We start from the raw sequence: 27,276 nt of genomic DNA on the forward strand, positions 1-27,276 counted from the left end.
CTGCCCAGACTGCGGGTCCCGGGGCTCCCTGGGCGGGGCCGATCCCAGGGAGCCCCCCTGACTGCCTCCCAGAGCAGGGTGGGGAAAGGGATCTTAGCCCGCCGCCGCCTCCGAGCGGGCCGCCAGGTGAGCGTCGGGACAGGTAGGGACGCAGGTCGGGACGGGTGTCCCGTCCCCACTCGCCCCCGGGGCGCCCGGGGAAGGACTAACGCCCCCAGGCCCTCGCGGGAGGGGCCGGTCCCCCCGGAGTCCTTGTTCCCCAGCGCCCCTTCTCCTGCCCTGCCCGGGTCCTAGGCTGTCCCAGCCAACGTCCGCCCCTTTAAGTCCAGAGTCGCACGGACGCACGTTTGAAAGCCCCAGGTCGTGCGGAAAGGGCTTAAAACGGGTCCTCTGACGCCCACGCCTTCCACCCGGCTGCTCCTGGGCAGAGGCCACGGTGGAAGAAACTCCTCCTCCCCCCAAAACGTACCCGACCAACACGTGTACTCCGCAGCCGGCGAGAGGCCAGACCCCTTTTACCAGGTCTGGTTTTCTTCTGTTTCTTCTGGCTGGCAGCCCCTTCGCCAAATCGGTGAATCAGAAGGCTCAGAGCCCCGTTTCTCGATTTAGCAACTTGGGCACAGTTTGTTTTTAGCTGCGGCCGCTCCTCCCGATTTAAATTTTGTTCTTCTAAGTTAACTTTTGCAGTGTTCAGTAATATTTCTTAACGCTCCATATCTTGTTCTTTCAGTCTGGATCCTTCAAGTTTAGAGAGCATCTGTTAACTAGCAATTTTGAAAGGCTGCAATATTAGGCACCTACTTTTAAAATAAATACTTTTTTAAAGTGCCCCAGTACCACCCAAGAACAAAAGACAAATAAGGCAGACGAAGCTTTGCAGCAAAAACAGCCCCTTAAGCAGCAGACCCCGGCCCCACGGCCAGTTAAAATTATTTGTAATTAATCACACATTGCTCGCAGCTTCCCTATTGGCTGCTTTCATAACGTGAAAAAAATTGTTTTAGACGTCTTTCTTGTTCTATGAAATATCGATAGGATCTGTTTGACTCCTCATTTTGTGAGGCCTGGCTGATGAATCTATTTTAATAATTTTTTTTTCTTTTAATTTTAGAGAGAGCGCAAGCAGGGGAGAGGGTCAGAGGGAAAGAGACAGAATCTTAAGCAGGCTCCGGGCTTACATAGGGCCCTGGGATCCTGACCTGAGCCGAAATCAAGAGTCCAGGGTTCAACCACCCAGCGCTCCTTCTTTAATAATATTTTGTAAGTTTATTTATTTATTTGAGAGAGAGAGAGCGCGCGCACACGCGCGCGCGCACACACACACACACACACACACACATGCACGCGCGCAAGTGGGGGAGGGGCGGAGAGAGGGAGAGAGAACCCCAAACAGGCTCTGCAATGTCAGCGCAGAGCCCCACGCAGGGCTCAATTTCACCATCAGTGAAATCATGACCTGAGCCAATACCGAGAGTCCAGTGCTCAACCCACTGAGCCACCCAGGCGCCCCAATATTTTTTTAATAAAGTTTTTGTATTTATTTAAATACGAATTTTTTCATCCAATCAAGTTATAGATGTGATTCACAAATCAAATAGAAATGAGTCTGCCTTTTTATTTCCTATATATATGAAAGCAATATCTTTAAGAGCACGGAAAGGGGGAAGCAGTGTTTGATCTTTTTTATTTTATTTGGGGGGGGCAGTATTTTATCTTTTACTTTTTAAAATATTTTTTAAGTTTATTAATTTATTTTGAGAGAGAGAGAGAGAGCAGGGGAGGGGCAGAGAGAGGGATAGAGAGAATCCCAAGCAGGCTCCGCACCATTAGCATGGAGCCCGATGTGTGGCTCAAACCCACAAACCACGAGATCGTGACCTGAGCTGAGACCAAGAGTCAGGTTCAAAGCCCGGCTCTGCGCTTTTGTGTCAGGTGACCTTGGGTCCGTGGCTCCCCTTCTCCAAGGCTCAGTTTCCCCGGCTGAAAAATGGTGCCTCCCTCCTGGAGCTGTTCGTGAGGCTTCTGTGAGATTTGATAAAGCCCTTGCCACGGGCCGAGAGCAGTTACTGTGCGGTTAACCGTAGCTGGTAGTTTATGAAGGCTTTTTCTTTCTTTTTTTATTTTCTTGTTTCCTTTTTTTTAAATGTTTATTTTTGAGACAGTGTGAGCGGGGGAGGGGCAGAGAGAGAGAGCTGGGGACAGAGGATATGAAGCAGGCTCAGCTCTATTAGAGCAGAGCCCGATGCGGGGCTGGAACTCACCACCCGTGAGATCGTGACCAATGTGTGACATACTCACCGGGATAGTCAAATCTCACCCCAGTGTGACTCAGCCCTGCCACCAAATGGGTCTGGGAAAGACTTCCGGTTTTCCAGGCTTTTGGATTTGGGGACTGGGGAGAGGAGATGGGAACCTGCACATTTCTCATTTTACGGAGAGGAAAATCCACTCAGAGAGGGAAGCCCGTTCCCCCAAGGTCATGAACAAGAGTTTGGGGTGGGGCTGGCCCAGGAGTGACTGACCATATAGAACCTGCGACACGCACCTTCCCCACAATGCCACTTTCTCTGCGGGCTGTCACCAGCAATTTCCGAAAGCAATGTCCCTTACTAGCCTGGTGATGCCTCCTCGCCCAGAAATATCACTGCTGCCTCCTGGGAATGAGATGATGCACAGAAAGAATTTTCCAGAGTGCCTTACCCAAAGAAAGCACTTGGCAAATGTGAATTATAATTTGCGCAAAGATGCAGTGAGACTGTTTCCTTCCTGCGTTCAATAACATCAGTGGTGTTTATTGATAGCATTAATATTTTTTAAATGGCGAATTATAACATCCATACAGAGAAGTATATAAAACAGATGAACAGTTTAACAAATAATTGTAAAATATGGAACCAGGGCCCAGGTCAGCAGCAAGAACATCGTCAGCCCCCAGAAGCTTCCCTGTGGGCACCTGGTTAATAGACCTCTCCCTCCCCACAGGGGAAACCAGCGCCCTGACTTTTACGATACTCACGTTCCTATTTTGCTCTTTTTATTTTTTTTGTTTTTTTTATGTTTATTTTTTTTTATTTTTGAGAGAGAGAAACACACACAGAATCCGAAGCAGGCTCCAGGCTCTGAGCTGTCAGCACACAGCCCGACGATGGGCTTGAACTCGCGAACCGTGCGATCATGACCTGAGCCGAAGCCGGACGCTCAACCGACGGAGCCACCCAGGCGCCCCTCTTTTGTTCTTCTTTATATGGTTTTAGTACCCACGTGTGGATATTAACGACACTTTATTAGTTTAGCCTGTTTGCGAACTTTCTAAGAGTAGCACCATGGGTGGGAGTATATAGTTTATCATCCAAGCAGGAAACTTTAGAAGTAGTGGAGGTCTGGAATTACCCGAATTACCCTGGGGACCAGGGTATGTGTCGTAGACCAGGGCTGCCCCGCGCAATTCAAGTTGCCCGGGTGTCCCAGGACTCAACGTTCTAGGTGCCTTGCCGCCGTTCTGTGACTACCTTAATTTACTCCTACATCCTCCAGTGGATGGGTGGGTCATTTCCAGACCGGAGCTGTTAGAGACAGTTGTGTCATGAACATTCTAGTGTGTGTTTCCCGGCTCTGGGGTCAAATGGCGGGGTCCTGGGGCAGGCACACATTTTCAACTTCAGTAAAAAATGCCCATCTAGGGTGCCTACGTGGCTCAGCCGGTTGAGCGTCCTACTCTTGATTTCGGCTCGGGTCATGATCTCGCGGTTTGTGAGTTTGAACTCCACCATCGGGCTCTGAGCTGACAGTGTGGAGTCTGCTTTAGGGGCACCTGCGCGGTTCAGTTGGTTTTGGCTCAGGTGGGGTTGAGCCCTGTGGCAGGCGGAGCCTGCTTGGGATTCTCTCTTCCTCTCTCTCTGCCCCTCCCCTGCTCTCCCTTGCGCGCTCTCTCTCAAAATAAATAAATAAATATTGAAAAAAAACTCATAAAAACATAATTGTACTTTTTAAAGATTATTCGCTATTGACCTTTGTAACTTCAGATGTTATGCTTCACTTCTTTTTCTTATTCTGGCAACTTTTGAGTCCCATAACGTGAAGCAGGTGAGCCAAGCATCTTGGTTTCCCCTCCTCCCGCCTTAGTTTCCCATCTTTTGTTACTTGTACATTTATTTTCACAGTGTCAAGGTTGATAACATCTACAGTCTGTTCTGTTACCATATTTAAGTCTTAGATGCTTTCACTGTAGAGTTTCCAGGGTTTTCCCGACAGCTTCAGTGAGGTGTAATTTACATACCATAAAAGTCAGCCCTCTAAAGTGTGCAATTCAGTGATTTTTTAGTGAATTTACAGAGTCGTGCAGCTATCACCAGTTTTAGAGCATTTCTGTCACCTCCAAAATATCCCCCGTGCCTATTTCTATTTGTGGTCACTTCCCCGTTCCCCAGCCCAGCCCCAGGCAACGACTGATCTTTCTGTAACTTTAGATATGTCCTTTGGGGACATTTCATGTAAATATATCATACAGTATGTGGGGTTTGTGTGTGTGTGTGTGTGTGTGTGTGTGTCTGGCTTTTTTCACTTAGCATGCTGTTTGGGGGTTCATTCATATCGTAGTGTGTACCCATTCTTGGTTCTTCGTGCTGCCGATCAGTGTGCCGTTGTGCGGATAGACCACGTTTTGTTATCCATTCACCAGAGGACGGACGTTCGGATCGTTTCCAAACAGATAACGTTGCTGTGAACGTTTGCAATCAAGCCTGTGCGTGGACACGTGTTTTTATGTCTCGTGGGCAGGTAGCCTCGTGGTAGAATTGCTGTGTTTCGTGGAAAGTTTATGCTGAGCTGTTTTTGTTAATGTTCACCTTTCAAAGAAACTGCCTGTTTTCCCAAGTGGCTGTCCCATTTCACGTTCCCATCAGCAACATGCGGGGGTTCCAGTTTCTCCGGGTACTGGCCAATCTTTTGAACAGTAGCCATTCCGGTGGGCCTGACATGGTGTCTCATCGTGATTTTAATTTGGATTTCCTTAATGACTAATGATGTTGAGCATCTTTTCATGTGCTCGTTAGTCATACACATATCGTCTTTGGTGAAATGTCTCCTCAAATTTTGTGTCTATTTTTAAAGTGGTTTGTTTGTCACACTGTTGAATTTTAAGTGTTCTTTATATATTCTGGATACGAGTCCTTTATCAGATACATGATTTGCAGACATATTCTGCCAATCTATAGCTTGTCTTTTCATTTTCTCACTGGTGTCTTTTAAGTGCAAAAGTTTTAAATTTTGAAGATGTTTAATTCATCCATTTTTCCCTTATACGAATCACACGTTTGGTGTCGTAGCTACGAAGTCTTTGCTTGACCCAAGATCATTAGAGTTTTCTCCTATTTTCCTCTAAAAATTTTTATGGTTGTAACTCTTACATTCAGGTGTATGGTTTATTTTGAGTTGATATTTGTGTGTGGTATGAGGTAAAGGCCTAAACTCATCTTTTTGCATGTAGATTTCCCATCACCGTTTGTTGAGAAGACAGTCCTTATGCTAAGAGACCAGATCTTAAATGTTCTCACCACAAAAAAGAAACGATAATTAAGTGACATGATTGGAGGTGCTAGCTAATGCTACAGTGGTAATCATCTTGCAATACATAAATGTATCAAATCAACACATACACCTTAAATTTACACAATGTTATATGTGAGGTGTATATATATATTTATATGTATATACTCAGATATATATATATACATATACATACATGTGTGTACATATATGTGTATATATATATATATATATATATTTTTTTTTTTTTTTTTTAAGAAGAATGCCCCTATTTTAGTAAGAATGTCTCTAGCCTCCAGGTCAAATTGATTCTTTTTTCTTGCATATTGTCAAATTGACATAACATGGATACAGTTTAGTGTATGTATTTGGACCATGATTTTCTTAAGCAGTTTTTTGTTTTTCCTGCAGTTTGTCAGAGCTTTAATTTTTCCCTTTTTTTTCTGAGATTTTTTTTTTTTTAAGTGTATTTACTTATTCTGAGAGAGACAGAGGTAGTGCAAACAAGGGAGGGGCAGACAGAGAGGGAGACAGAAAATCCCAAGCAGACTGCACTGCCTGTGCAAGGCCCAATGCAGGGCTCGAACCCATGAAACCACGAGATCATAACCTGAGCCAAAACCAAGAGTCGGATGCTCAACAGACTGAGCCACCCAGGAGCCTCTAGGATTTTATATTTTTAAGTTTTTCCAAGCGATCTCTGCAAAAGAACGTGGAGCTCAAACTCAAAACCATGAGATCAAGTCACATGCTCCACTGACTGAGCCAGCCGGGTGCCCCTTTAATTTTTCCCTTTTGAGAGAGGTATTTTCTGGGTTCTAACTCATCCAATCTACTTTTGGAGAATTTTTTTTCTTCTAGAAAACACTCTTCCTTTTATAATATCCTGTTCTTACTGTGTTTTGAGTATCTTCTCTAATCTAAACGTACCCAGGGCAAATGTACCAATTTGCAGGGCCCAATGCAAAATGCGTGTATGGGCCCCTTGTTTAGAAAGGATTGAGAATTTCTGGGGCGCCTGGGTGGCTCAGTTGGTTAAGCGTCTGACTCCTGGTTTCGGCTCAGGTCATGATCTCGCGGTTCGTGGGTTCGAGTCCCGCATCGGGCTCTGTGCTGACGGCATGGAGTCTGCTTGGGATTCTGTCTCCCTCTCTCTCTGCCCCTCCCCTGCTCTCTCTCTCTCTCTCTCTCTTTCAAAAATAAATAAACATGAAAAAATGATTGAGAATTTCTAGTTGGCAAGAGCAGAACATTACAATAAGCATGGAGCCCCTCAGATAAAGGACCACATGTGACTGTGCAGGTCACATCCCCATGAAGCCTAAAGCCGGCCTTCTCTACTATTTTCCTTATCATGTTCGTTTGGCCCTCTGAATTGTTCTCTTTCCCCTGGGGTCAGTTTGCTACAGTTCTGCCCTTTTACCTCAATACTTCTGTTTCCGGCTGCTAGTTTCTTGAGGCATCTGGTGAGCCTTCCTCGTCCAATCACATTTTCAGACAAACAAGGGGCCGGGTGGCTTTTTAAAAGTAACTCAGGGGCGCCTGGGTGGCTCAGTTGGTTAAGTGTCAGACTTCAGCCCAGGTCATGATGTCACAGTCTGTGAGTTCGAGCCCCATGTCTGGCTCTGTGCTGACAGCTCGGAGCCCCGGAGCCTGCTTCGGATTCTGTGTCTCCCTCTCTCTCTGCCCCTCCCCGACTTGCGCTCTGTCTCTCAAAAATAAATAAACATTGAAATTTTTTTTTTTAAATCAAAGTAGCTGGTATGATGGGGCTGGCTCAGTCGGTACAGCACATGACTCTTGATCTCGGGGTCATGAATTCGAGCCCCACGTTGGGTGTAGAGATTACTTAAAAATAAAAATCTTAAAAAATAAGTAACTGTTTTGAAATTTGGGGCTGTTATAAATATAGTCCTGCTTTCCCACTGGCTTTTTAGTCTAGTTGAAGGGATGACTGAGAACTGTGTTTGGGGACAGCACTTGGTGTTAGGAGGGAGAAGCCAGTCTTTGCTGGGAGCTCACTCCCAGAGGCTTCATGCAGTTGCTTTATTTCTTTTTTTAACGTTTATTTATTTTCGAGGGAGAGGGAGAGACAGAGCGTGAGCAGGGGAGGGACAGGCAGAGAGAAAGAGAGGGAGACAGAATCCGAAACAGGCTCCGGGCTCCAAGCTGTCAGCACAGGACCCGATGTGGGGCTCGAACTCACGAGCTGTGAGATCCTGACCTGAGCCGAAGTCGGAGGCTTAACCACTCAACCGACTGAGCCACTCAGGCGCCTGGAGAGATCTTGTAAAGTAGAAGTGAGCAGTCGCCACTGAGGTCTCTCCAGCACATCCAGTCTGCCAATCATCACGTATTTGAATAAGGCCTTTCCAGACCATTCCGTCCAACCGAGCTGGCTTAGAAGAACCACCTTGCTGACATTTAGTGAAAAATAGGAGCGCCTGGGTGGCTCAGCCTGTTAAGCGTCTGACTCTTGGTTTTAGCTCAGGTTGCGATTGATGGGGTTTTGGGGGTATGGGTGGTGGTCATGGGCTCCGGCCAAGAAAGAATTCTTGAAGACGTCTTTGGTGCAAAAAGGTGATTTTATGAAAGCCCGGGGACAAGATCCGTGGGCAGGAAGAGCTGCCTTCATGCAGTTTCTTTAGAGAACAGTCCTCCAGTATGGTTTTGTTTTTCCCGTGGATGAATGTTGGGCAGCCGGAGACCTGTGTGGCGAAGCATGTGGGGAGCAGGAGAGGGAGTGGGGAGCCCATAGGCGCAGTCATTGCGAAGACGGGCCGACCTCTGTCCTCACTCTGCTCTCTCACTCTCCACCTGCACACCTACCCCAGCCTGGCCCCCCTCGACCCCTGGCTCTGGGTCCAAAGCCTCTTGAGGTTAGGGTTAGCCTCCTTGAGGCTCCATTGTGCCCACTTTGAGTTTGACCCTGGCCCCTACACCTGGGTCTGCTTTCTGTCTTTCTGGAAAATAGTGGCATTCCTTTTTTGTGGATGGGCTCCCTCCTGTTTACTTTGCTTTTGCATTTCTTTGCCGTCCATAGAGAGGACGCCCTTTGAGAGGGAGATCAGGCTGCCCAGATTCCAATCCCCGGTCCACGTCTGACTGCTGTGTGACCTTTTGGGAGTCATTTTGCCTCTCCGGGCCTCAGTTTCCTCCTGGTGTGATCAATTGGGATAATACAGAAGTCACCACAAATGGCCACACCCATTCAGTTCCTGGGTCTGCAGATCTGTCTTTTATCCGGCCCATACGGTGCCTTAACTTTTTTCTAATGCATTGCTAACCTTTAAAAACTGGGTGACTTCACATGAAAACTGGGGTTTCCAGTTTCTTTTGAACAAACTGGAAGATGTGGTCAAAGCCGGCCAACCTTCCTACTTGGCGGTAAAGGAGCCAGAGTACAGACTGGCACAGACTTCAGGCTGGCTGTACCTTCTGGTTTGCCAATCGCCACCACTCCCTGTTTCCTCCTACCCAGCGGCCTCGTTTAAGATACTGCCCGTCTCAGGGGCGCCTGGGTGGCTCAGTCGGTTGAGCGTCCGGCTTCGGCTCAGGTCATGATCTCATGGTTTGTGAGTTCCAGCCCCGCGTCGGGCTCTGTGCTCACAGCTCGGAGCCTGGAGCCTGTTTCGGATTCTGTGTCTCCCTCTCTCTCTGCTCCTCCCCTGCTCATGCGCTCACTCTCTCTCTCTCAAAAATAAATAAACATTAAAGAAAATTTTTTTAAAAAGGATACTGCCCGTCTGGGAGTTAAGCGTCCTATTCTTGCTTTCAGCTCAGGAAAAGATCTCCCAGCTTGTGAGTTCGAGCCCCACTTTGGCTTTGTGCTCATGGGGCAGAACCTGTTTGGGATTCTCTCTCTCTCCCTCTCCCTTTCTCTCTGCCCCTCCCTCGCTCCCTGTACCTCAAAATAAATAAATAAACTTTAAAAAAAGGAAAAGGGTACTGCCTGTCTGTTGGAGGCATTTGAACTTGGTTTTCCTGGGATACCGTTTCCAGGGCATCTAGCACAGGATCAGGCACATAGGACTGTTACTGTTAAGAGGCCAGCCAGGGGCAGCAGTGTGAGTGGGGGCCCAAAGCCAGCCCTTGCTCTCATTGCCAGGCCAGGCTACCCCAGGGTTGGATTCACCCAGAAGGGATGGCTTTTTTTTAAAGCTTTATTTATTATTATTTTTTTTAGTATTTTTAAAATTTATTTATTTATTTTGAGAGAGAGAGAGAGAGCAAGCACATGTTGGGGAGGGGCAGAGAGAGAGGAAGAGAGAGAGAATCCCAAGCAGGCTCTGCAATATCAGTGCAGAACCCCATGGGGGACTTGAACCCATGAACCTCGAGATCATGACCTGAGCCAAAGTCGGCCGCTTAACCGACTGAGCCAAGATTTTCTTTTTCTTTTCTTTCTTTCTTTCTTTTTTTTTTTTTTAAGGCATCCCTTCCAGGGGTGCCTGCGTGGCTTGGTCAGTTGAGCATCTGACTTTGGTTCAGGTCATGGTCTTGAGGTTTGTGAGTTCAAGCCCCACATCAGGCTCTGTGCTCACAGCTCGGAGCCTGGAGCCTGCTTCGGATTCTGTGTCTTCCTCTCTCTCTGCTCCTCCCCTGCTCACACTCTGTCTCTCTCTCTCTCTCTCTCAAAAATAAATAAACATAAAAAAAATTTTTAAATAAATAATAAAAATAAAAGGCATTCCTTCGGGGTGCCTGGGTGGCTCAATCAGTTGGGTGTCCAATCGGCTCAGGTCATGATCTCACGGTTTGTGGCTTCGAGCCCCATGTCTGGCTCTGTGCTGACAGCTCGGAGCCTGGAGCCTGCTTCGGATTCTGTGTCTCCTTCTCTCTCTGCCCCTCCCCTGCTCACACTCTATTTCTCTCAAAAATAAATAAGCATTAAAAAAAAATTTTTTTTAAATAAAAAGGCATCCTTTCTGGACGGCTCAGTTGGTTAAGCATCTGACTTTGGTTCAGGTCATGATCTCACAGTTCGTGGGTTTGAGCCCCGCTCCTGGCTCTGTGCTGACAGCTTGGAGCCTGGAGCCTGCTTCAGATTCTGTGTCTCCTTCTCTCTCTGTCCCTCCCCCACTTGCTCTCTCTCTCTCAAAAATAAACACTAAAAAAATCTTTTTTGAAATCAACCCAAAGACTGATAAAAGCTAGCATAGGCCCTGATTATCAGCAGCTCGTCTGACTTCTTGAAAGGGAAGCCACATCGAATCTTCGAACCTGCATGTAATTCTTAAGAGCCAAGAATTCTGATCTCGGCTTATTGAGAAACAACATCAGCGCTATGGTTCAAGAGCAAAGACTTAAAATTAATAAGGGAGGATGTCAGGTAGAGGAAACTCCCCCGAGGGCACGAAAAACAAGCCATTCTGTCAAAAATTAAAAAGACGATTGACAACACCTGGTCCTGGCAACTGCAACTGGACTGAGAACACATCGTTGAAGGGACTGAGAACGGCCCATTGTTGCCGAGAAAACCTATTGGGTGTTTTCTTGTTAAGTGAAATATACACTTACTGTATGATCCAGGAATGTCCCTCCTAGGTATTTACTCATGAAAAATGAACATGTATGTCCATACAAACACTCGTACCTGAATGTTCATTGCAGCTTTATTCATAACAGCCCCAAACGGGAAAGAGCCCGATGTCCCATCATGGTGAGTGGATAAACAGATTGTGGTTTATCTGCTCGATGGAATACTCCTCAGCGATAAAAAGGATCCAAGTACCGATTGACGCATGCAACAACGTGGGCCGATCACAGAGACGTTATCCTGAAGGAAAGCAGACACAGGGGAACATACTGGATGTATCAGCCAGAGTCCAATCAGGAGACAGAAACCAGGCAGTAAATTGAAGGGAGAACGTTTAATAGACAGAATTATTCATTATAGCAGGGAAAATAGCTACTAAGAAATGAAGAGAATGCTAAAGAATATAGAAATAGCAGAGATCAGGAACAGTACCACCTCTGTGATCCAAGACTGAAAGCTTGAGGGCGCCTGGGTGGCGCAGTCGGTTAAGCCTCTGGCTTCTGCTCAGGTCATGGTCTGGCGGTCCACAAGTTGGAGCCCGGCATCAGGCTCTCTGCTGTCAGCACGGAGCCGGCCTCAGATCTTCTCTCTCAGTCCTCCCCCACTTGCACGCTCTCTCTCAAAAATAAACATTAAAAAAAAAAAAAAAAAAGACTGAGAGCTTGAGAAAGATGACAGTCCCAGACCCTGATCTCATTCGAGAACTCTTGGAGGAGGCTCACAAAGGGCATAGGAGCCGCCCCCCCCCCCCCCCCCCCCCCGCCCCCGTCGTGCTGCACCTTGAACTTGTTGGAAAGGCCCCCCTCTGGAACTTGCCAGAAGTCTGTCCAGCGGGATGCTGGGGAAGGCAGTTCGCAAGGAAGTGGGGCGCTCGAGGCAATAGGAAACCGCCTGAGGGGGGGCGCCAGGGGACGGCGCTGGCCGCGGGGTGCTGGCAGGCACGGGAGAAGCTTGCACGCTGCAGGTGCCTGAGAAGCTGCCCTGGGGCGACGAAGCTGGAAGGAAAGGAAAAAAAAAAAAAAAAAAAAAAAAAAAAAAAGCCTTCTTCCTGTCATGTTCCTCTGGCGCCCTCTACTGGGGAAATTCAATCTGTCAGCCGGCACAGAAAAGTTTAAATGGCCAAACTCCAGTTTGGCCAAGGGGAACTATGAGGCAGTATATGCCTCTGTGGATTCGCCTTGGGGAGAGGGTACACAGGGGAGGGGAGTGGGCACATGTGGAGCTCCCTGCCCCCTCTGAGCTCTGCCAACTCCCCACAGCACCCGCGCTGAACGGGTATGTTATATGATTCCATTTGTATGGGATTCTAGGAAAGAATGTTAAGCATCTGATCATGAGGTCATGATCTCGTGGTTTGTGGGCTCGAGCCCCGCTTGGGGTGAGCCCCGCTTCTCTCTCTCTCTCTCTTCTCTCTCTCTCTCTCTCTCTCTGCCCCTCAGTCACTTGTGCCCTCTCTCTCCTTCTCACAATAATGCTAAAATGCTAAAAATTTTAGCCTGGGTGGCTCATCGGTTGAGCGCCTGACTCTTGACTTCAGCTCGGGTCATGATCTCGCAGTTTGTGGGTTCCAGCCCCAGGTCAGGCTCCAAGCTGGTGGTGTGGAACCTGCTTGGGATTCTGTCTCCCTCTCTTTCTGCTCCTCCCCTACTTGCTCTCCATCTCTCTCAAAATAAATAAAAATTGAAAAAATTAAATAATCTTTAAAAATGATGCTAAAATTAATAAAGGTAAAATCAATACAAATTCAGTAATAAAATTAATGAAGGATGAACATCCTATAAAATGAAGACCCCTTAATGAAGTCTTGAAGACTTCATTTCAAGTTTCAAGACTCATGAGTCTTGAAAATGAAATTCTAGGAGCTCCCGGGTGGCTTAGTCAGTTAAGCGTCCAACTTCGGCTCAGGTCATGATCTCACAGTTCTTGAGTTCGAGCCCCACATCGGGCTCTGTGTTATCAGCACAGAGCTCCGTTCGGATCCTCTGTCTACCTCCCTCTCTCTGCCCCCCTCCCCCCGCCCGGTGTGCGCGCTTTCTTTCTCTCTCTCTCTCTCAAAAATAAACATTTATGGAAAAGAAAGAAAATGAAATTGTATTATTTGGCCTTTGGCAAAAGTAGGCTCTAGCTGGAGAGACCGTATGGAGATAGACAAGAGCCTGCCAAGCCCCAGCTGTTCGAGTCTCCCCATCCCAGGCGCCAGGCAGGGGACTGAATAAGCCCTCAGATGACCCAGCCGCACCCCTGCCGAATGACAACTGCACTCCAGCCCCCGAGAACTGCCGACCTGCGCCCAGGCAACTCCCAGAGCCAGAAAAAAAAAAAATCATAAAATAATGGTTATTGTGAGTGGACTCCGGCAAACAAACCATGTCAATGGTGTCATCACTGAGTCATGGGGGTATTTTGGGGCAATATTTTCCAGTCACTATAAAAAGGCCACTGGCCCCACACAATTTGAGGAACTGCTGAGGAGAGAGATAAGTGAGCTTACTAGTTTCCAGGGACGCCTTCGCTTTAAATAGTCCCATATTTTGTTTGGCAAGTCCGGGGAGAGCTTCTCTGACATCTTTTTGTCCCTTTCCGTGGACTGCCATCTCTGCTTATTGTTAGTGTTTCTCCTAAACCTTTTACAGAAAAGACTCAAGCTGTACAGCCTGATGAATATTTAACACACACATATAGCCAGGCCTCGGGTCAGGAAACGGAAACAAAATCCTTTCTAAATGAGTACATCTCTGCCTGCTTAGAATTCTTTTTAATATATATGTATTTTGGGGGCGCCTGAGTGGCTCAGTCAGTTGAGCGTCTGACTTCGGCTCAGGTCATGATCTCACGGTTCGTGAGTTCGAGCCCCGCGTCGGGCTCTGTGCTGACAGCTCGGAGCCTGGAGTCTGCTTCGGATTCTGTGTTTCATTCTCTCTCTGCCCTTACCCCGCTTGTTCTCTCTCTCTGCGTCTCAAAAAATAAAAAATGTAAAAAAAAAAAAAGAAAAAAGCATACATGTATTTTTAAGTTTATTTATTTATTTTGAGAAAGAACGCAGAAGCAGGTGAGGGGCGGAGAGAAGGAGACAGAATTCTGCGCCATCGGCACAGAGCCCGATGCGGGGCTTGAACTCACGAGCCCTGAGATCATGACCTGTGCTGAGATCAAGAGTCGGATGCTCAACCGACTGAGCCACCCAGGTGCCCCTGCCCAGTTAGAATTTTTAATGCTGCCTGAAATTCTCTTAGCAGAGATTTTTTTTTCTTAAGATTTTATTTTCAGGTAATCTCTACACCCAACGCGGGGCTCAAACTCACGACCTCGAGATCAAGAGTCACAGGCTCCACCGAAGGAGCCAGCCAGGCGCCCCAATGGCAGAGAATTTGTTGTTGCCGTTCAGCACATGTGGTCACCATGAAGTGAGCCATCGTGTCATCGACCACAATCTCAAGGTGCAAAAGACTCCGGATGGTTAAATAAAATGAAATAAAGGTATCACACCAACAAAAATACCTATTGTCAGAATAGCTAAAACGTGGAACCGGCCCATGTCCAACAGCCGATGAATGGGTCAGCAAAATGGAATGTTAAGCAGCTTTAAAAAGGAAGGGACTTCTGGGACGCCTGGGTGGCTCAGTCGGTTAAGCATCCAACTCTTGATTTTGGCTCAGGTCATGATCTCAGGGTCGTGGGATCAAGCCTCGAGTCGGGCTCCACGCTAGGCATGGAGCCTGCTGGAGACTCTCTCTGCCCCTGCCCCACTCTCTCATCAAATTTTTTTAAAAAGGAAAGGAATTCTGATTTATGCTACAACACGAATGAACCTTGAGGACATTACGCTAAGTGAACAGGCCAATCACAAACCGGTGCTGTATGATTATTTCTCTTACGTGAGTTACTTAGAGTGGTCGAAATCATACAGACGAAAAGGACAGTGGTTAGCGGGGGCAAGAGGGAAGGGGGTGGTGGGGAATTACCGTTTTACAAGGTGAAAAGTCTTTTGGAGTTGGATGCCAGGGATGGTGACACGTTAATATATCTAATATCACTGAATTGTACACTTAAAAAGGGTTATGATGCTAAACTTTATGTTACATGGATTTTACCACTAAAAGAAAACGATGGAGAAAAAGAATTAGCCCCGTAAACAGGCAACAAATATAAATAGATTTCTGAATTAAAAAATAATAATACGCTAGTAGTCAGTACTTAAAAACAGCATTGTTCAAAAACAAAAAATCAAGGGCGCCTGGGTGGCTCAGCCGGTTAAGGGTCGACTCTTGATTTTGTGAGTTCAAGCCCCGCATTGGGCTCTGCGCTGTCTGCAGGCTGACAGCCTGCTTGGCATTCTCCCTCTCTCTCTGCCCCTTCCCTGCTTGTCCTGCCTCTGTCTCTCTCAACATAAATCAGTAAACTTAAAACAAAAAAATCAAAGAAACCAAAAACACATGCTATTCCCGAATTGCGTTCCCTAGGCTCAAAGGAGATAAATACGTTTCATAGGCAAGGAAGTGGGTAGTCGGGATTGGAACCCAGATTGGTCTGTGTCTGCACTCAGGGTGCCCGCTGTTTCTTACCGGGCGGGGGCTCTTTTTGGCTTTTGGGGCAGGACAGTTCTTTGTGGAAGGTACCCATCCCACACAGTGCAGGTCACTGAGCCTTGTCCCATTTAGTTAGTGCTGCATAACAGACTACTGAAAACATAGTGACCTAAAACAATAACCTTTATTTCACGGCTCTGGGGGTTGGCTGGGCTTAGCTAAGCTGTTCTTAGAGGCTCACACGCAGTGCCGTCTTGACAGTGACTGGGGTTGGGTCACCTGAAGGCTTATTCGCCCCTGTGTCTAGCCCCCGGGACGTGACTCAAACAGCTGGGGCTCCCCAGACTTTTCTCCGCCTGAATTCACGGGGTCTCTCCAGTGCGATGACTTCAGGGCAGCCAGACTTAAGCAATGACTCGGGCAGGGGTGTTCTGGAGCCGGCTTGTGAGAGCAAGACTGTGGGCAGCTCTCCAGCCCCACAGTTCGGGGACTTCATGTTGGTAGCTTGCGATGAGCGGCGGCAGGTGCATTTACCCAGACGTCAGTAAATGCTATGGACCCAGACTCTTTTTCTCCTCCTTGTTAACCATGTAGCCCGCACACCCACTGGAGTCAGGGCTCCCAAGGCACCTGTCCCAAGAGAGCCAGGCAGTGACCTGTATCTTTTACGACCCCGTCTTGGAAATCCCTTAGCGATGTCACATCTGTGGTGCTCTGAAAGTTGAAGCAGTCACAGAGGTCTGCCCGTGTCAAGGGGAGGGGTGTGGACTCTTAATGGAGGGCAGTCGAGTCCCAGAAAAGCATGTGACGTAGGATATGTTACTATAGCCATCGTGGTCTGCAGAGCGTCACGGGTCCTGGAAACTGCCTCCCAGTAGCATCCCCTGGTCGCTGTGCCGGCCAGTAAAATAACCACACCCCCCCCCCCCAACATGCACAGCCCCAAACACTCTGACAGCAGGGCATTGTTGTGCCTTACATGTCCCATACTGGCTCAGCCAGTAGTTGGCATTCAGCCGTGTGGACATTATGGCCATAAGGCTCCTTATGGCCCTTTAAGCAATTTGTTTTGTTTTTAAATGTTTATTTATTTAGTTTTGAGAGAGAGAGTGCGCACGTGTGTGCGCGCGCGCGCACACACACACACACACACACATGGGGGAGGGGCAGAGAGCGAGGGAGTCACAGAATCCAAAGCAGGTTCCAGGCTCTGAGATGTCAGCACAGTCCGGCACAGGGCTCGAACCCACAAACTGTGAGATCATGACCTGAGCTGAAGTCCGACGCTTATCCGACTGAGCCATCCACTGCCCCCCCCCCCCCCCCCCCCGACAAGCATTTTGTATACTCAGGGCTCCTAAGGTACATCACTTGAAGGTCCTTGCTCCTTGGCAAAGTCTGCCTGCACTCATCTTGTGAGGAGGCCACCCCAGCTCCAGAGGTCCCTTGTTCGCCAGTGTCCAGCACATTCTTTTTTTTTTTTTTTTGATCAGCACATTCTTAAGGAGAGCCAAGCCAGGAAACCACACTCTGATGAGTTTCACGTCCATGACAGGCAAATTGGTAAGCTTGGTATTAAATTGTTGCTAATTATTAATGCAACTAAGAACCACTTGGGGAAAAGCACACCCTGTCTCTTGAAGCCTGTCTTATAACCAATCACCGAATCAGGGTGAAGGGGGGTATCAGGACCCATGTGGGTGGATCACTAGCCCATGGCAGGCTTCTTAGCAAAACCTTAATCAACTTATTTAAAAATAATAACAGCTGTCACGAGTTGAGCACCTCCCGACGTTAGACAACATAACAACATAACAAGCATTAGATCGTTGGAGCCTGTTAACCCGGGGCAACCTCCTGTGATCGGTTTGCCCATTACGCAAGATGATGGGATTCAGTGAGATGACCCAGCTTAAATGCGCAGCACAGTCGCTTAATAAAGGCCCAATAAATGTCACCAGATGAAAAAATCATAGCTAAATGGCTATTCGTCATTCTTTTATGATGGGTAATAATAATAGCAACTAACATAATTTGGCGTTCAATATTAATTTAATGTCACTTGTTTCTGAGACACGAGTTTTTCTTAAGTGCTTTACAAACATGAACCCGTTTCGTCTTTACAACAATCCCGTGCACTAGGTACTGTTAACATCCTCGTGCTCAGAGAAGGAAACGGCACTAAGAGGTTGAGTGATGTGACCTTGGTCACATAACCACCTAGCGGCAGAGCCAGAACTTGAACCCAGGCTGGCCAGGATCCAGCCACAAGGTGTTCATCGCTAGGCAGTTCTGCCCAGATGGAGAAAATCCAATGAGTTTCTCACTAGGTCTTGAGCTCCATCACTGAGTTCTTGCTAAATAAAGGTGTTTCACCTTGCCATGCCTCAGTTTCCTCATCTGTGGAGTGGGTTTCTGATGTGATGATTCATTTGTTCATTCCGTGAACGTCTGTTCATTGGACACTTACTATGTGTCAGGCACTGGTGTGGACGGTGTGGTGTGTAATATACAAAAGAAACAATAACTCTTCCTCATGGTGATTATAATGCAGTTCGGGAGACAGGCAATAAAGAAAGTAAAGTAGATTATATATACTTGTGTGTGTGGTGTGTTAAGAGGTGATAAGAGCTTTAGAGAGGTATAAAATAAGGACAAAGGAAGGGGGAGTAGGTGGTGGTCGGGAGGCCCTGAAATTGTAAACAAGGCGGCCAAGGATGGTCTCATGGAGAAGTTGACATTTGAGCAAAGACTTGAAGTCTGGAGGTGAGCCTAGAAATCCTCTGGATCCGGGTGGCAGGAACAGCCCATGCGAAGGGCCTGGGATGTGGGGGCTGGTGTCGCTGGGCAGAGGGGGTAAGGGGGAGATGAGGGCAAGGAGGTGATGGGGGCAGACTGTGTGGGAGCTTGTGGGCCACAGTGAGGACTCTGCCTTTATTCTGAGTGAGGTGGAGCCTGAGTCGGGGGGGCGGGGGGCAGGCTCTGAGCAGGACAGGGACAGGACCTGACTCAGGTGCTCACCCCGACCTGGCTACTAGTGAGGAACAGACACCTGGGGAAAGAAGCAGGGAGACAGTGATGAGCCAGGTGGGAAGTGTACGAATGGGCAAGATCCCCAAGGGAGTGAGTGGTGATGGGGAATACAGGAGGTTCAGATACCAGTCCCTGACGTTGCCAGATCAGAGGGAGGATGGACAGTCAAGGAGACTCAGCAGGAGCCACCAGGCAAACTCGGAGGGGTCCAGAGGTTGTGGGGCTTGGAGCCAAGTGAAGAGGGAATAACCCTTGGTGGCAAGTGCTGCTCAACAGGTCCAGCAAGGTGAGGACTGAACTCTGACTTTGATTTAGCACCGAGGGGGTCACTGGTGACCTTGGCATGTCAGGGGGGCGAAGCCTGATGAGACAAGATTTAAGAGAGAACAGAAGTAGAAAATATGGAGGCAGAGCCTGGAGACAGCTTTTTTGAGAAGTTTTACCGCAAAGAGGGGTGCCTGGGTGATTCAGTCGGTTAAGCATCCTACTTCAGCTCAGGTCATGATCTCACGGTCCGTGGGTTCGAGGCCCATGTCGGGCTCTGTGCAGATGGCTCGGAGCATGGAGCCTGCTTCAGATTCTGTGTCTCCTTCTCTCTCTCTGCCCCTCCCCTGCTCATGCTCTGTCTTTCTCTCCGTCTCTCAAAAATAAATAAATGTTAAAAAATTTTTTTAAAGAAAAACATTTAAAAATTAAATTTAAAAAAAGAGAGAGAGAGAGGAGCAAAGAAATGGGGCCAGAGCTGAAAGGGGAGGTGAAGTGAAGAGAGGGTTTGTTTTCAAACGAGAGGGATGACTGTGTGTGGACTGCTGAGAATGATCCAGTGCGAAGGGGGAATCCAAGGCGTGGCAGAGAGTGAGGAGAACTTGAGACTGAGGCCTGGAGTGAGCGGGAGGGGTGGGAGCAGGCTGAGCAGGGGGCTGGGGGCGGGGGCTGACGTTTGCAGGGCAATCAGAGGGGAAAGCACAGAGGCCACGGGGCAGGTAGCTGGTAGATTGGGTGATGGGTACCTGTGAAAGTTCACTTCTCATTGCTTGTATTTTTTTCTGCAAAATAAGAAAGCAAGGGGAAAGTGAAGAGGTGGAAGGCAGGGTGTGATAAGCTAGGCTAGCGCTGGGGGAGAAGGTGCGAAATAGTTATGTATAGAGAGGAGGAGCCTGTGGATAAGAGAAATGGTCTCTGCTTGCCGGGCTGGGCGGCCCGTGTGGGTCAAGTTCACAACCTTGAAGTGAGACCAGCCAGTGGAGTTGTGTGTTCTTTGGCGACCTTAAAGTGGGTAGGCAGGGGGCTGATTGAACCAAGGTCACGTGTCGGAGGAAGCCAGAGGCCAGGATGTATGCAAAGAATGTTTTTAATGAGTATCTAAGCAGTTTAAACTGGATAAGGAAGACACGAGGACTTGGGGGGGGGGGGTGAGGGGCAGTGAAAAGGAGGTAGACACAAAGGATGGGGGAATCACAGTGGGCTGGAAGGATTGTGGGGGTCTGGGGCACTGGAAGGAAAGAGCTGGAGAGAGAAAGGGTGATGGTTGGCAAGGAGACTGAGGTCTTGAGAAGAACCTGGTTATTGAGACAAGGTCTAGGTGTGACCATAGAAGGGAGGGGCTGAGAAGAGACCAGGTCAGAGAACAGAGAGGCCGGTGGCCCAAGGAAGGATCATGTACCTGGATGTGGAAATGACCTAGGTTATGTTGAGAAGAGCAGCGTGAGTGGCAGTGAGCCTGAAGCTGAAGTCATGAAGTGAGTAGTGATCTGGGTCAGCAGATGATGCACAAGGCGGCCTAATGAACCGCCTATTCTGATGACACCAGAATCATAGCTGGGGAGTTTCAGGGGAGGATGGAAGAATGGTCTGGAAGTAGCACCAAGGAGCAAGATTCACCCATTTGGAAGGGTCACAGGAGAGCTGGGTTTTGGTGAGAGCAAGATGACAAGAATGTTCAGCAAAGAGAGCGAGGAAATGGGTTTTGCTGAAGACAGTTCAGAAGTTCCAAAGGCCCGAGGAGTTGGGAGCCGGCTGGGCGATGGGGGTGGAGATGGTTTCCTCCTCGGTGGGTTGTTCTGTGTGTTCGTGGTCATACACGTAAACTGACTAGCCTGACTCAAGTGCACCGGCCAGACATGAAAGCCGTGGTGAGCGGTAGTGGGGGTCGTGGTCAGACCAGGGGTATTTTGCTCGAGGGGGAAAGGTGGGAAACCGATCGCCCCAGAGCCAATGAACGGTCAGGAAATAGGTACCCGGTTTTCACGGCCCTAGCAGTCCCCTGGTCCTCCACCGGAGCTGGTGGGGTCATGGTCAAGCTGCAGGGACCTTGCGTCCTGGGAGAGATGAAGGGAGGCCAAACTGCCCTGACCTGCTGACCCCTCTCAACCCGCAGGATTCCGGCGGCCTGAGATGGGCGCCCGGCCTTCGCGGCGGCGGCTGCCCGCGGACCAGCCCATAGCCTTGGACGCGCTGCCCCCGGAGCTGCTCGTGCAGGTGCTGAGCCACGTGCCGCCGCGCGCATTAGTGACGCGCTGCCGCGCAGTGTGCCGCGCCTGGCGCGACGTGGTGGACGGGCCCACCGTGTGGCTGCTGCAGCTAGCCCGCGACCGCAGCGCCGAGGGCCGCGCACTCTACGCCGTGGCCCAGCGTTGCCCGCCCAACAACGAGGACGAGGAGTTCCCGCTCTGCGCCCTGGCGCGTTACTGCCTGCGCGCACCCCTCGGCCGCAACCTCATCTTCAACTCCTGCGGAGAGCGTGCGTGCCGGGGGCGGAGCCAGGGGCGGGGCCGGGAGGACCGGAGCATTGTAGGGGGTGGGGGGGGCCGAGCCAGGCTTAGTGGGCGTGGTCAGGATAATGAGGCGGGGCTGGGCTGGGCAGGTAGCCAGGGGGCGTGGCCGAGGGAAGAGGCGATTGGGAAACTGGCCAGGGTGGTCGGGGGAAAGAGATGGACCGGGGCGGGGGGGAGGGGGCAGGTGCTGTGGGCAGTGAAGGGAGACGAACTGGATGGGCGAGAAAGCTGGAGGAGCCAAGAGTCGGGCCCTGGCAGGAATGACACGTGCTTGGACTGTAGACACAGTGGGCGGGGTTAAGGGGGGAGGAGCCGGGGAGGACTCGGGGAAAGCCAATTGGGTGGCTGGCGGGGGCGGAGCTTGCATGGAAATATGAAGCCGCATTGAGAGCCTGTGGGGAGGGGGAACTGAGCGAGTGGGCGGGCCCAAGGCAGGGGGAGCCAGGAGGCTGCTGTAAGAGGGGATGGGACCTTGATGGCAAGAGCCCGCAGTCAGGGAGAAGCCCAAGTGGGTAAATGAAGTAGATGAAGGGAGACAGAACTGGAGGCGGGGCCGAGTGGGGCTGAGGACGAGTTGAGTGGAAGGACAGGGCTGAATGACGCGGTGGTAGGGTGGGAACAGGAATGCCCGTGTCTGGGAGGCGGGGCCAGAGTGGAAGAAACCGGGGGCGGAGCGCAGGAGGGAGGAGTCGATGGGCGGGGCAAGCTGAGCTGTGGCGGGCGGTCGGCTGGGCGAGCGGCAGGTGAATTCCTCGTCTTCAAGGTTGTTGTATCCCACAGAGGGCTTCAGAGGCTGGGAGGTGGAGCACGGCGGGAATGGCTGGGCCGTGGAAAAGAACCTAACACTGGTGCCGGGGGCTCCTTCCCAGACCTGCTTCGTGACTTCTTTCCAGTGAGTGGTCCCTGATCCCTGGGGCAAGGGCCCTGAGTTGGGAAGGGGACCCTACCTACATCCTCTCTTTCCCTCATTGATTTACTCAGTCAAATATTTGTTGAGGGCCTGCCAGTACCAGGCCCTGTTTTATATGCCAGAGAGATACCAGGAAAATTCAGAAATGCGGTGGGGAGACATTAAACACATAAAACAGTGAAATAATAATGACAACAAAACGACAAACATTTGCATATAACTCTGAATCCTGGCAACAGCCCTGTGACACAGATAGTATGATTATCTCCACTTTATAACAGGCACAAAACGTAGCCAACATCTAGTAAATGGCGGAGCTGAGATCTGGGCCCAGGTGGTCTGGCTCCAGAGCTTCGGATGGTGATAAGTTCTATGAAGACATCAGAGCAGTTGACTGGTTGATTCTCTCTCTTCTCCTACCTCTTACCCATTTTCCTTGTTCCCTCCCCGCATATTCAACCATTCTCATGTGGCACCATCCAGCTCACTAGTAGTTGCCAGTATATTGGGCATGAAGTGAGGTCTCATTGACGTTTTAATTTGCATGTTTTGATTTACTAATAATTAAGCATCTCTCCAAGTGCTTGTTAGCCTTTTGGAATCCCTCTTTTGGAAATTGCCCATTCATCTTTTCTATTAGGGTTGATGTCTTATTCCTGTTATACGAGAATTCCTCGTATATTTTAGCCCCTTGTCCGTCCTGGCCATCTACTATGTGTATCAGCTGTGTCCCTGGTGTTCTTGGTTGTTATTTTCACGCATCAAATGCATCGCTTTTTTGCTTTGGAATGTGTTTTTGAAATTTTGTGTAAAAAAAAAACAGTCCCTACCCAACAGTATTCTCTCATAGTCTCTTCTAGTAGCCTCATAGTTTTATCTTTCACATTTAGATCTTTAATCCACCTCTGAATACGGCGTGCCGCTTCTATCGCTAACGAAGTTGCCAAATATACCTAGGTCTGTCCCCGAGCACTCTGTTCTCTTCCACTACGCTATTTCTATTATGACGGCATGTTCAAATTGGCGGGGGGGGGGACTGTTTACAAAGGGGTAGGCAGACCACAGGGGAGACTGCGTGAACCTTAGGCTAGTTAACAGTGAGGGGAAGGGGCATTACCAGCCCTGGGCCTGACAAAGGTAAGGGGAGGACGCAGCTCCTAAACCTGAGACAGAGAAGGCTGTGAGGAGAGGGTCCCCTGGAGCTGTATCCTTTCATGAAGAGACATAGCAGTCCCATGGTGATCCATTGGGAGGGAGCCAGGAGGCCACACAACCTGATTTTACTCTCCTCTCTCCCTTCCCTCCTGCTAGAGCTTCCCATCTGGGAGGTGGGACCCATCTGGGACCCAACAGGAAGGGGAGAGTAAGGGAGACCAGTCCACACAGGCAGTACACCCTCAGACTTGGGCCTCCACACTTTAGGAGACTCCAGGATTGCCTGCTCAATGTTGAGCATCCATTTGTACTCCTGTCGCAGTCCCCACAAATGTTAGGGACATACAGGTCAGCCTGTATCCGGAGCCTAGAGCCTGGTGGAGAATGGTGGAGGGGATGTGAGAGGCCAATGGGATTGCCCAGCCCATCATATATCTTGTCTAGTAGAGCAAACCCCAAGGGAGGCTTCTTGGAGGAGGTGATTTCTGGGCTATGACTTTCTGCCTCATCCCTTCACCATCTCCTCTTTCCAGATGGTGCTTCAAGAGGCAGCTTGTGGACTTGGTGATGGAGGGGGTGTGGCAGGAGCTGCTGGACAGCGCCCAGATTGAGATCTGTGTGGCCGACTGGTGAGGAAAGAATGGCAACCTGCCCCAAGCGTCACCCGTGGTGGCAGCAGTCGCGCAGAAGGGGTTCACCTGGGCCCCCATCAACCCCCCGGGCTGGCCACTGCTACTGTGCTCCTGTAGTGAGGCTGGGGGGGGGGGGTGGGAAGTGATGCTCTCACAGTTGCAGAGGCAGGGAGGGGCAGGGTTTTGATGAGCCCAGAGCCCCCACTCTGCACTCTTCCCTGTCCCCCGTCAGCAGGCCCCAGGGTTGTTGACATGGGGGCTATTGGCTGGTGCCCCATCTCGCCCACTCCTCCCTCATCGCCCACACTCAGTATGGACCCTAAGGGTTTGTGGACACCCAAGGCTCCAGGAAGGTTTGGAGCACTGTGCCCTGAGAACTGAGACTCAGGGGGGCAGAGTTGGGATGGAGGCACTGGTTCCAGAGCACTCGGGCTCTTCCTTCAAGCTCTCACTCCTCCATCAAAGTCTGGCTTCTTCCCTGGGGCTCTGGCTCCTCCCCAGAAATACCCAGGCTTCTCCTCCCCTGGGGGCGGTGGTTCCTCCCAGACACACACACACACACACACACACACACACACACACCACAAAGCCTCTAGAATCCACCCCAGGGGCACCCAGGCTCTTCCCCGCAAATTCCCAGGACTTGATCTCTCCATGTGAAGGGTGGGTGTGTGCGACCCTCACCCAAGTGCAGGGAGGCTTAGTCCTCAGCCTCCCTCTCCCCGCCCCAGAGACCGGGTGGGTGGCGGGGACATCAAGGCTCACCACGACCTGGCAGGTGGGGTGCCCGCGAGAACTGTGGCTGCATCTACCGGCTCCGGGTCCGCCTCCTGGACGTGTACGAACACGAAGTGGTCAAGTTCTCGGCCTCCCCCAACCCGGTCCTTCAGTGGACTGAGAGAGGCTGCCGACAGGTGGGTCCAGACTGCCTTGTGCCAGGCACAAGAGGCCACATCCTGTAGGAGTGCAGTTATATGAAATGTCCAGAATAAGCAAATCCCTACAGAGAGAAAGCAGACAGACTAGCGATCGCCAAGGCTAGGGGAAGGGAGGGATTGGAAGTGACAGCTAACGGATATGAGGCTTCTTTCTGGGCTGATGGAAATGTTCCAGAATTAGATAGTGGTGATAGTTACATAACATTGTGAATATAGGTAAAAGCCACTAAATTGTGCAGTTTAAATGGTGCATTTTGTTAGGTGAATATTATCTCCGTAAAGAAGTTTTGCAAAGGATAAGAAGCGCCAGAAGCCAAAGTTCTTCTGTGGCCCACAAGGCCCCAAGTGATCTGCCCCTTACCTCGCTGACCCATCTCCTGTTCTCTCATTTGCTCCAGATACACTTCTACCCCAGGGCCTTTGCACTGACCGTTCCTCTGTTCCAAACACTCTTTGTCTCTGTCCTAATCCCCACATGGCTCTCTCCCCTCCTTCGGGTTTCTGCTCTAGTGTTGCCTTAGTGATGCCTTTGCTCACTCACTTTACAACCCCACCCTCCTGCATACCTTACCCTCTGCCTCTTACCCCCAGCTGTCTTCAGGGTCTGAGTCCCCGACTAGACTGTCAGGTTCACCAGGTTGTTCTTCGCTGCTGTAGCCCCAGCACCTAGAGCAGGGCCTGGTACCTACTTGATCTTTGGGGAGTGCCTGTTGAGGTGGAGGAAGACAGGGCCCCACAGCTCCTCAACCTCCCGCTCTCCTTCCCCATACAGGTGTCTCACGTCTTCACCAACTTTGGCAAGGGCATCCGATACGTGTCTTTCGAGCAGTATGGGAGGGACACGCGTTCCTGGGTAGGGCACTACGGCGCCCTCGTGACCCACTCCAGTGTGAGGGTCAGGGTCCGCCTGTCCTAGCCGACCAGCCTGAGCCAGCCTTCCAGAGTGTACTGCCATCTGCCAGACATCATCAAAGACGGCTTTGCAGTCGGGAGCCGGATGCCTGTGGACAGTGAGGGTCCCATGTGGCCCATTCCTGGCACACCTCCAGTGAACCCCACTTGCTGCTGCTTCAGCATGGAATCACACATGCTGTGCAAGAAACCAGGGATCTAGGGCGCCTGGGTGGCTCAGTAGGTTGAGTGTCTGCCTCTTGATCTCAGCTCAAGACGTGACCTCGTGGTTTGTGAGATCGAGCCCTGTGTCGGGTTCCACGCGGACAGTGCAGAGCCTGCTTGGGATTCTCTCTCCGTCTCTCTGCCCTCCCCTCGCTCATGCTCTCTCTCTCAAAATAAATCTAAAAGAAACAAAAAGAAACCAGAGATCCAACAAGACTGCTCACAGCTTTCTGGGTAGAGGGTGGGGAGTCAGGGGGTAGAGAGGTTTCCTTTGCAAATTATTTGCTTAGATACGTGGACATCAGTTGGTAGCCGGGGTCAAAAAACAGGCCAAACCAGGATTTCTAATCGTAGGGAAAACTGCTGACCGTCTGGGGTAAGCCAATCGCTAGCAGGGAGTTGGGAGTCAGGGTGGTCTGTCCTTGAGGTGACCAACAGGGACATCAAAAGGAACCCTTTCTGTAGTTTTGGGAGTCTCTGAGGTTCAGCTGTGGGGCCCTGGGCAACCTCTGTGGGCACCACCCATCGGCACCTGCCCTTTGGACCAGGCTGGGGCCACTTCTTTCAGAATTCCTGAGTCCCTGCAGATCCCCAAACTACGTCCCCCACCCCGCCTCCTACCTCAGGCGCAGCTCCCCTCCTGCTGGGCAACATACCGTTGGAGCCAGCGTGCCACAAGGGAGAGCGCTCCTGGCAGCCTCCCCTCGTGTCTCCTGCCATCTCCCCGGCTGGGCACAGCCAACAAACTGGCTCCATAAAATTGGTGCGAAACGTGAAGTGATGGGGGACCATTGTCTGTAGTCAATGCCCCGTCTGCCCCCAGCCCTGATCCTAAGAGGCCTTGTGGGATATTTCCAGCCGTGAGAACTTCAGGAGGTATGCTAAGCTCCATGCAGGCCCTGTTCTTTAGTCCAGGAGGAAACAGGCTCAGAGCTTACATGACCTGCCCAAGGTCACCTGGGCAGTAAGCAGGGAAGGCAGGACTCGCACAGAGCCGTGAGAAGGACGACTCCCAAATCTTTAAGTCGAACATGGTCAAGCGCGTGATCAGGTGAGGTCAGTATCACTCCCGGTGCCACTTCCTGAGGGAGGAAACTGAGGCCCAGCGC

At 50.2% G+C, this 27,276-nt stretch overlaps 1 protein-coding gene and 1 long non-coding RNA gene across 3 annotated transcripts; one reads left to right on the plus strand and one right to left on the minus strand.

Moving 5' to 3' along the window:
* On the plus strand, positions 1–26,234 carry FBXO17 (F-box protein 17). 2 transcript variants are annotated; one of them, XM_042920161.1, is made up of 6 exons: positions 1–126; positions 21,020–21,382; positions 22,197–22,308; positions 24,015–24,110; positions 24,892–25,027; positions 25,824–26,234. In XM_042920161.1, exons 2-6 carry the CDS (start codon positions 21,037–21,039, stop codon positions 25,965–25,967), a joined length of 834 nt encoding a protein of 277 aa, XP_042776095.1. In that variant the 5' UTR covers positions 1–126; positions 21,020–21,036; the 3' UTR covers positions 25,968–26,234. The 2 variants fall into 2 exon arrangements, with proteins under 2 accessions (XP_042776095.1, XP_042776096.1); XM_042920162.1 differs by lacking the exon at positions 1–126 and adding an exon at positions 1,233–1,260.
* On the minus strand, positions 11,142–11,787 carry LOC122208738. Its single transcript, XR_006197346.1, has 2 exons — positions 11,516–11,787; positions 11,142–11,323 (listed from the first exon to the last, which is right to left on the minus strand). It is a non-coding gene; the product is annotated as an uncharacterized LOC122208738 (long non-coding RNA).
* Positions 26,235–27,276: the final 1,042 nt, after the last annotated feature.

The sequence above is a fragment of the Panthera leo genome, chromosome E2 (assembly GCF_018350215.1).
Source record: "Panthera leo isolate Ple1 chromosome E2, P.leo_Ple1_pat1.1, whole genome shotgun sequence".
Taxonomy (NCBI): domain Eukaryota; kingdom Metazoa; phylum Chordata; class Mammalia; order Carnivora; family Felidae; genus Panthera; species Panthera leo.

Bases quoted from the DNA above. Each gene is read 5' to 3' on its own strand.
- FBXO17 (XM_042920161.1), top strand. From the start codon at position 21,037: ATGGGCGCCCGGCCTTCGCGGCGGCGGCTGCCCGCGGACCAGCCCATA. The intron at 24,111-24,891 runs GTGAGGAAAGAA...ACGACCTGGCAG, and splicing joins GAGATCTGTGTGGCCGACTG to GTGGGGTGCCCGCGAGAACT. The intron at 25,028-25,823 runs GTGGGTCCAGAC...TTCCCCATACAG, and splicing joins CTGAGAGAGGCTGCCGACAG to GTGTCTCACGTCTTCACCAA.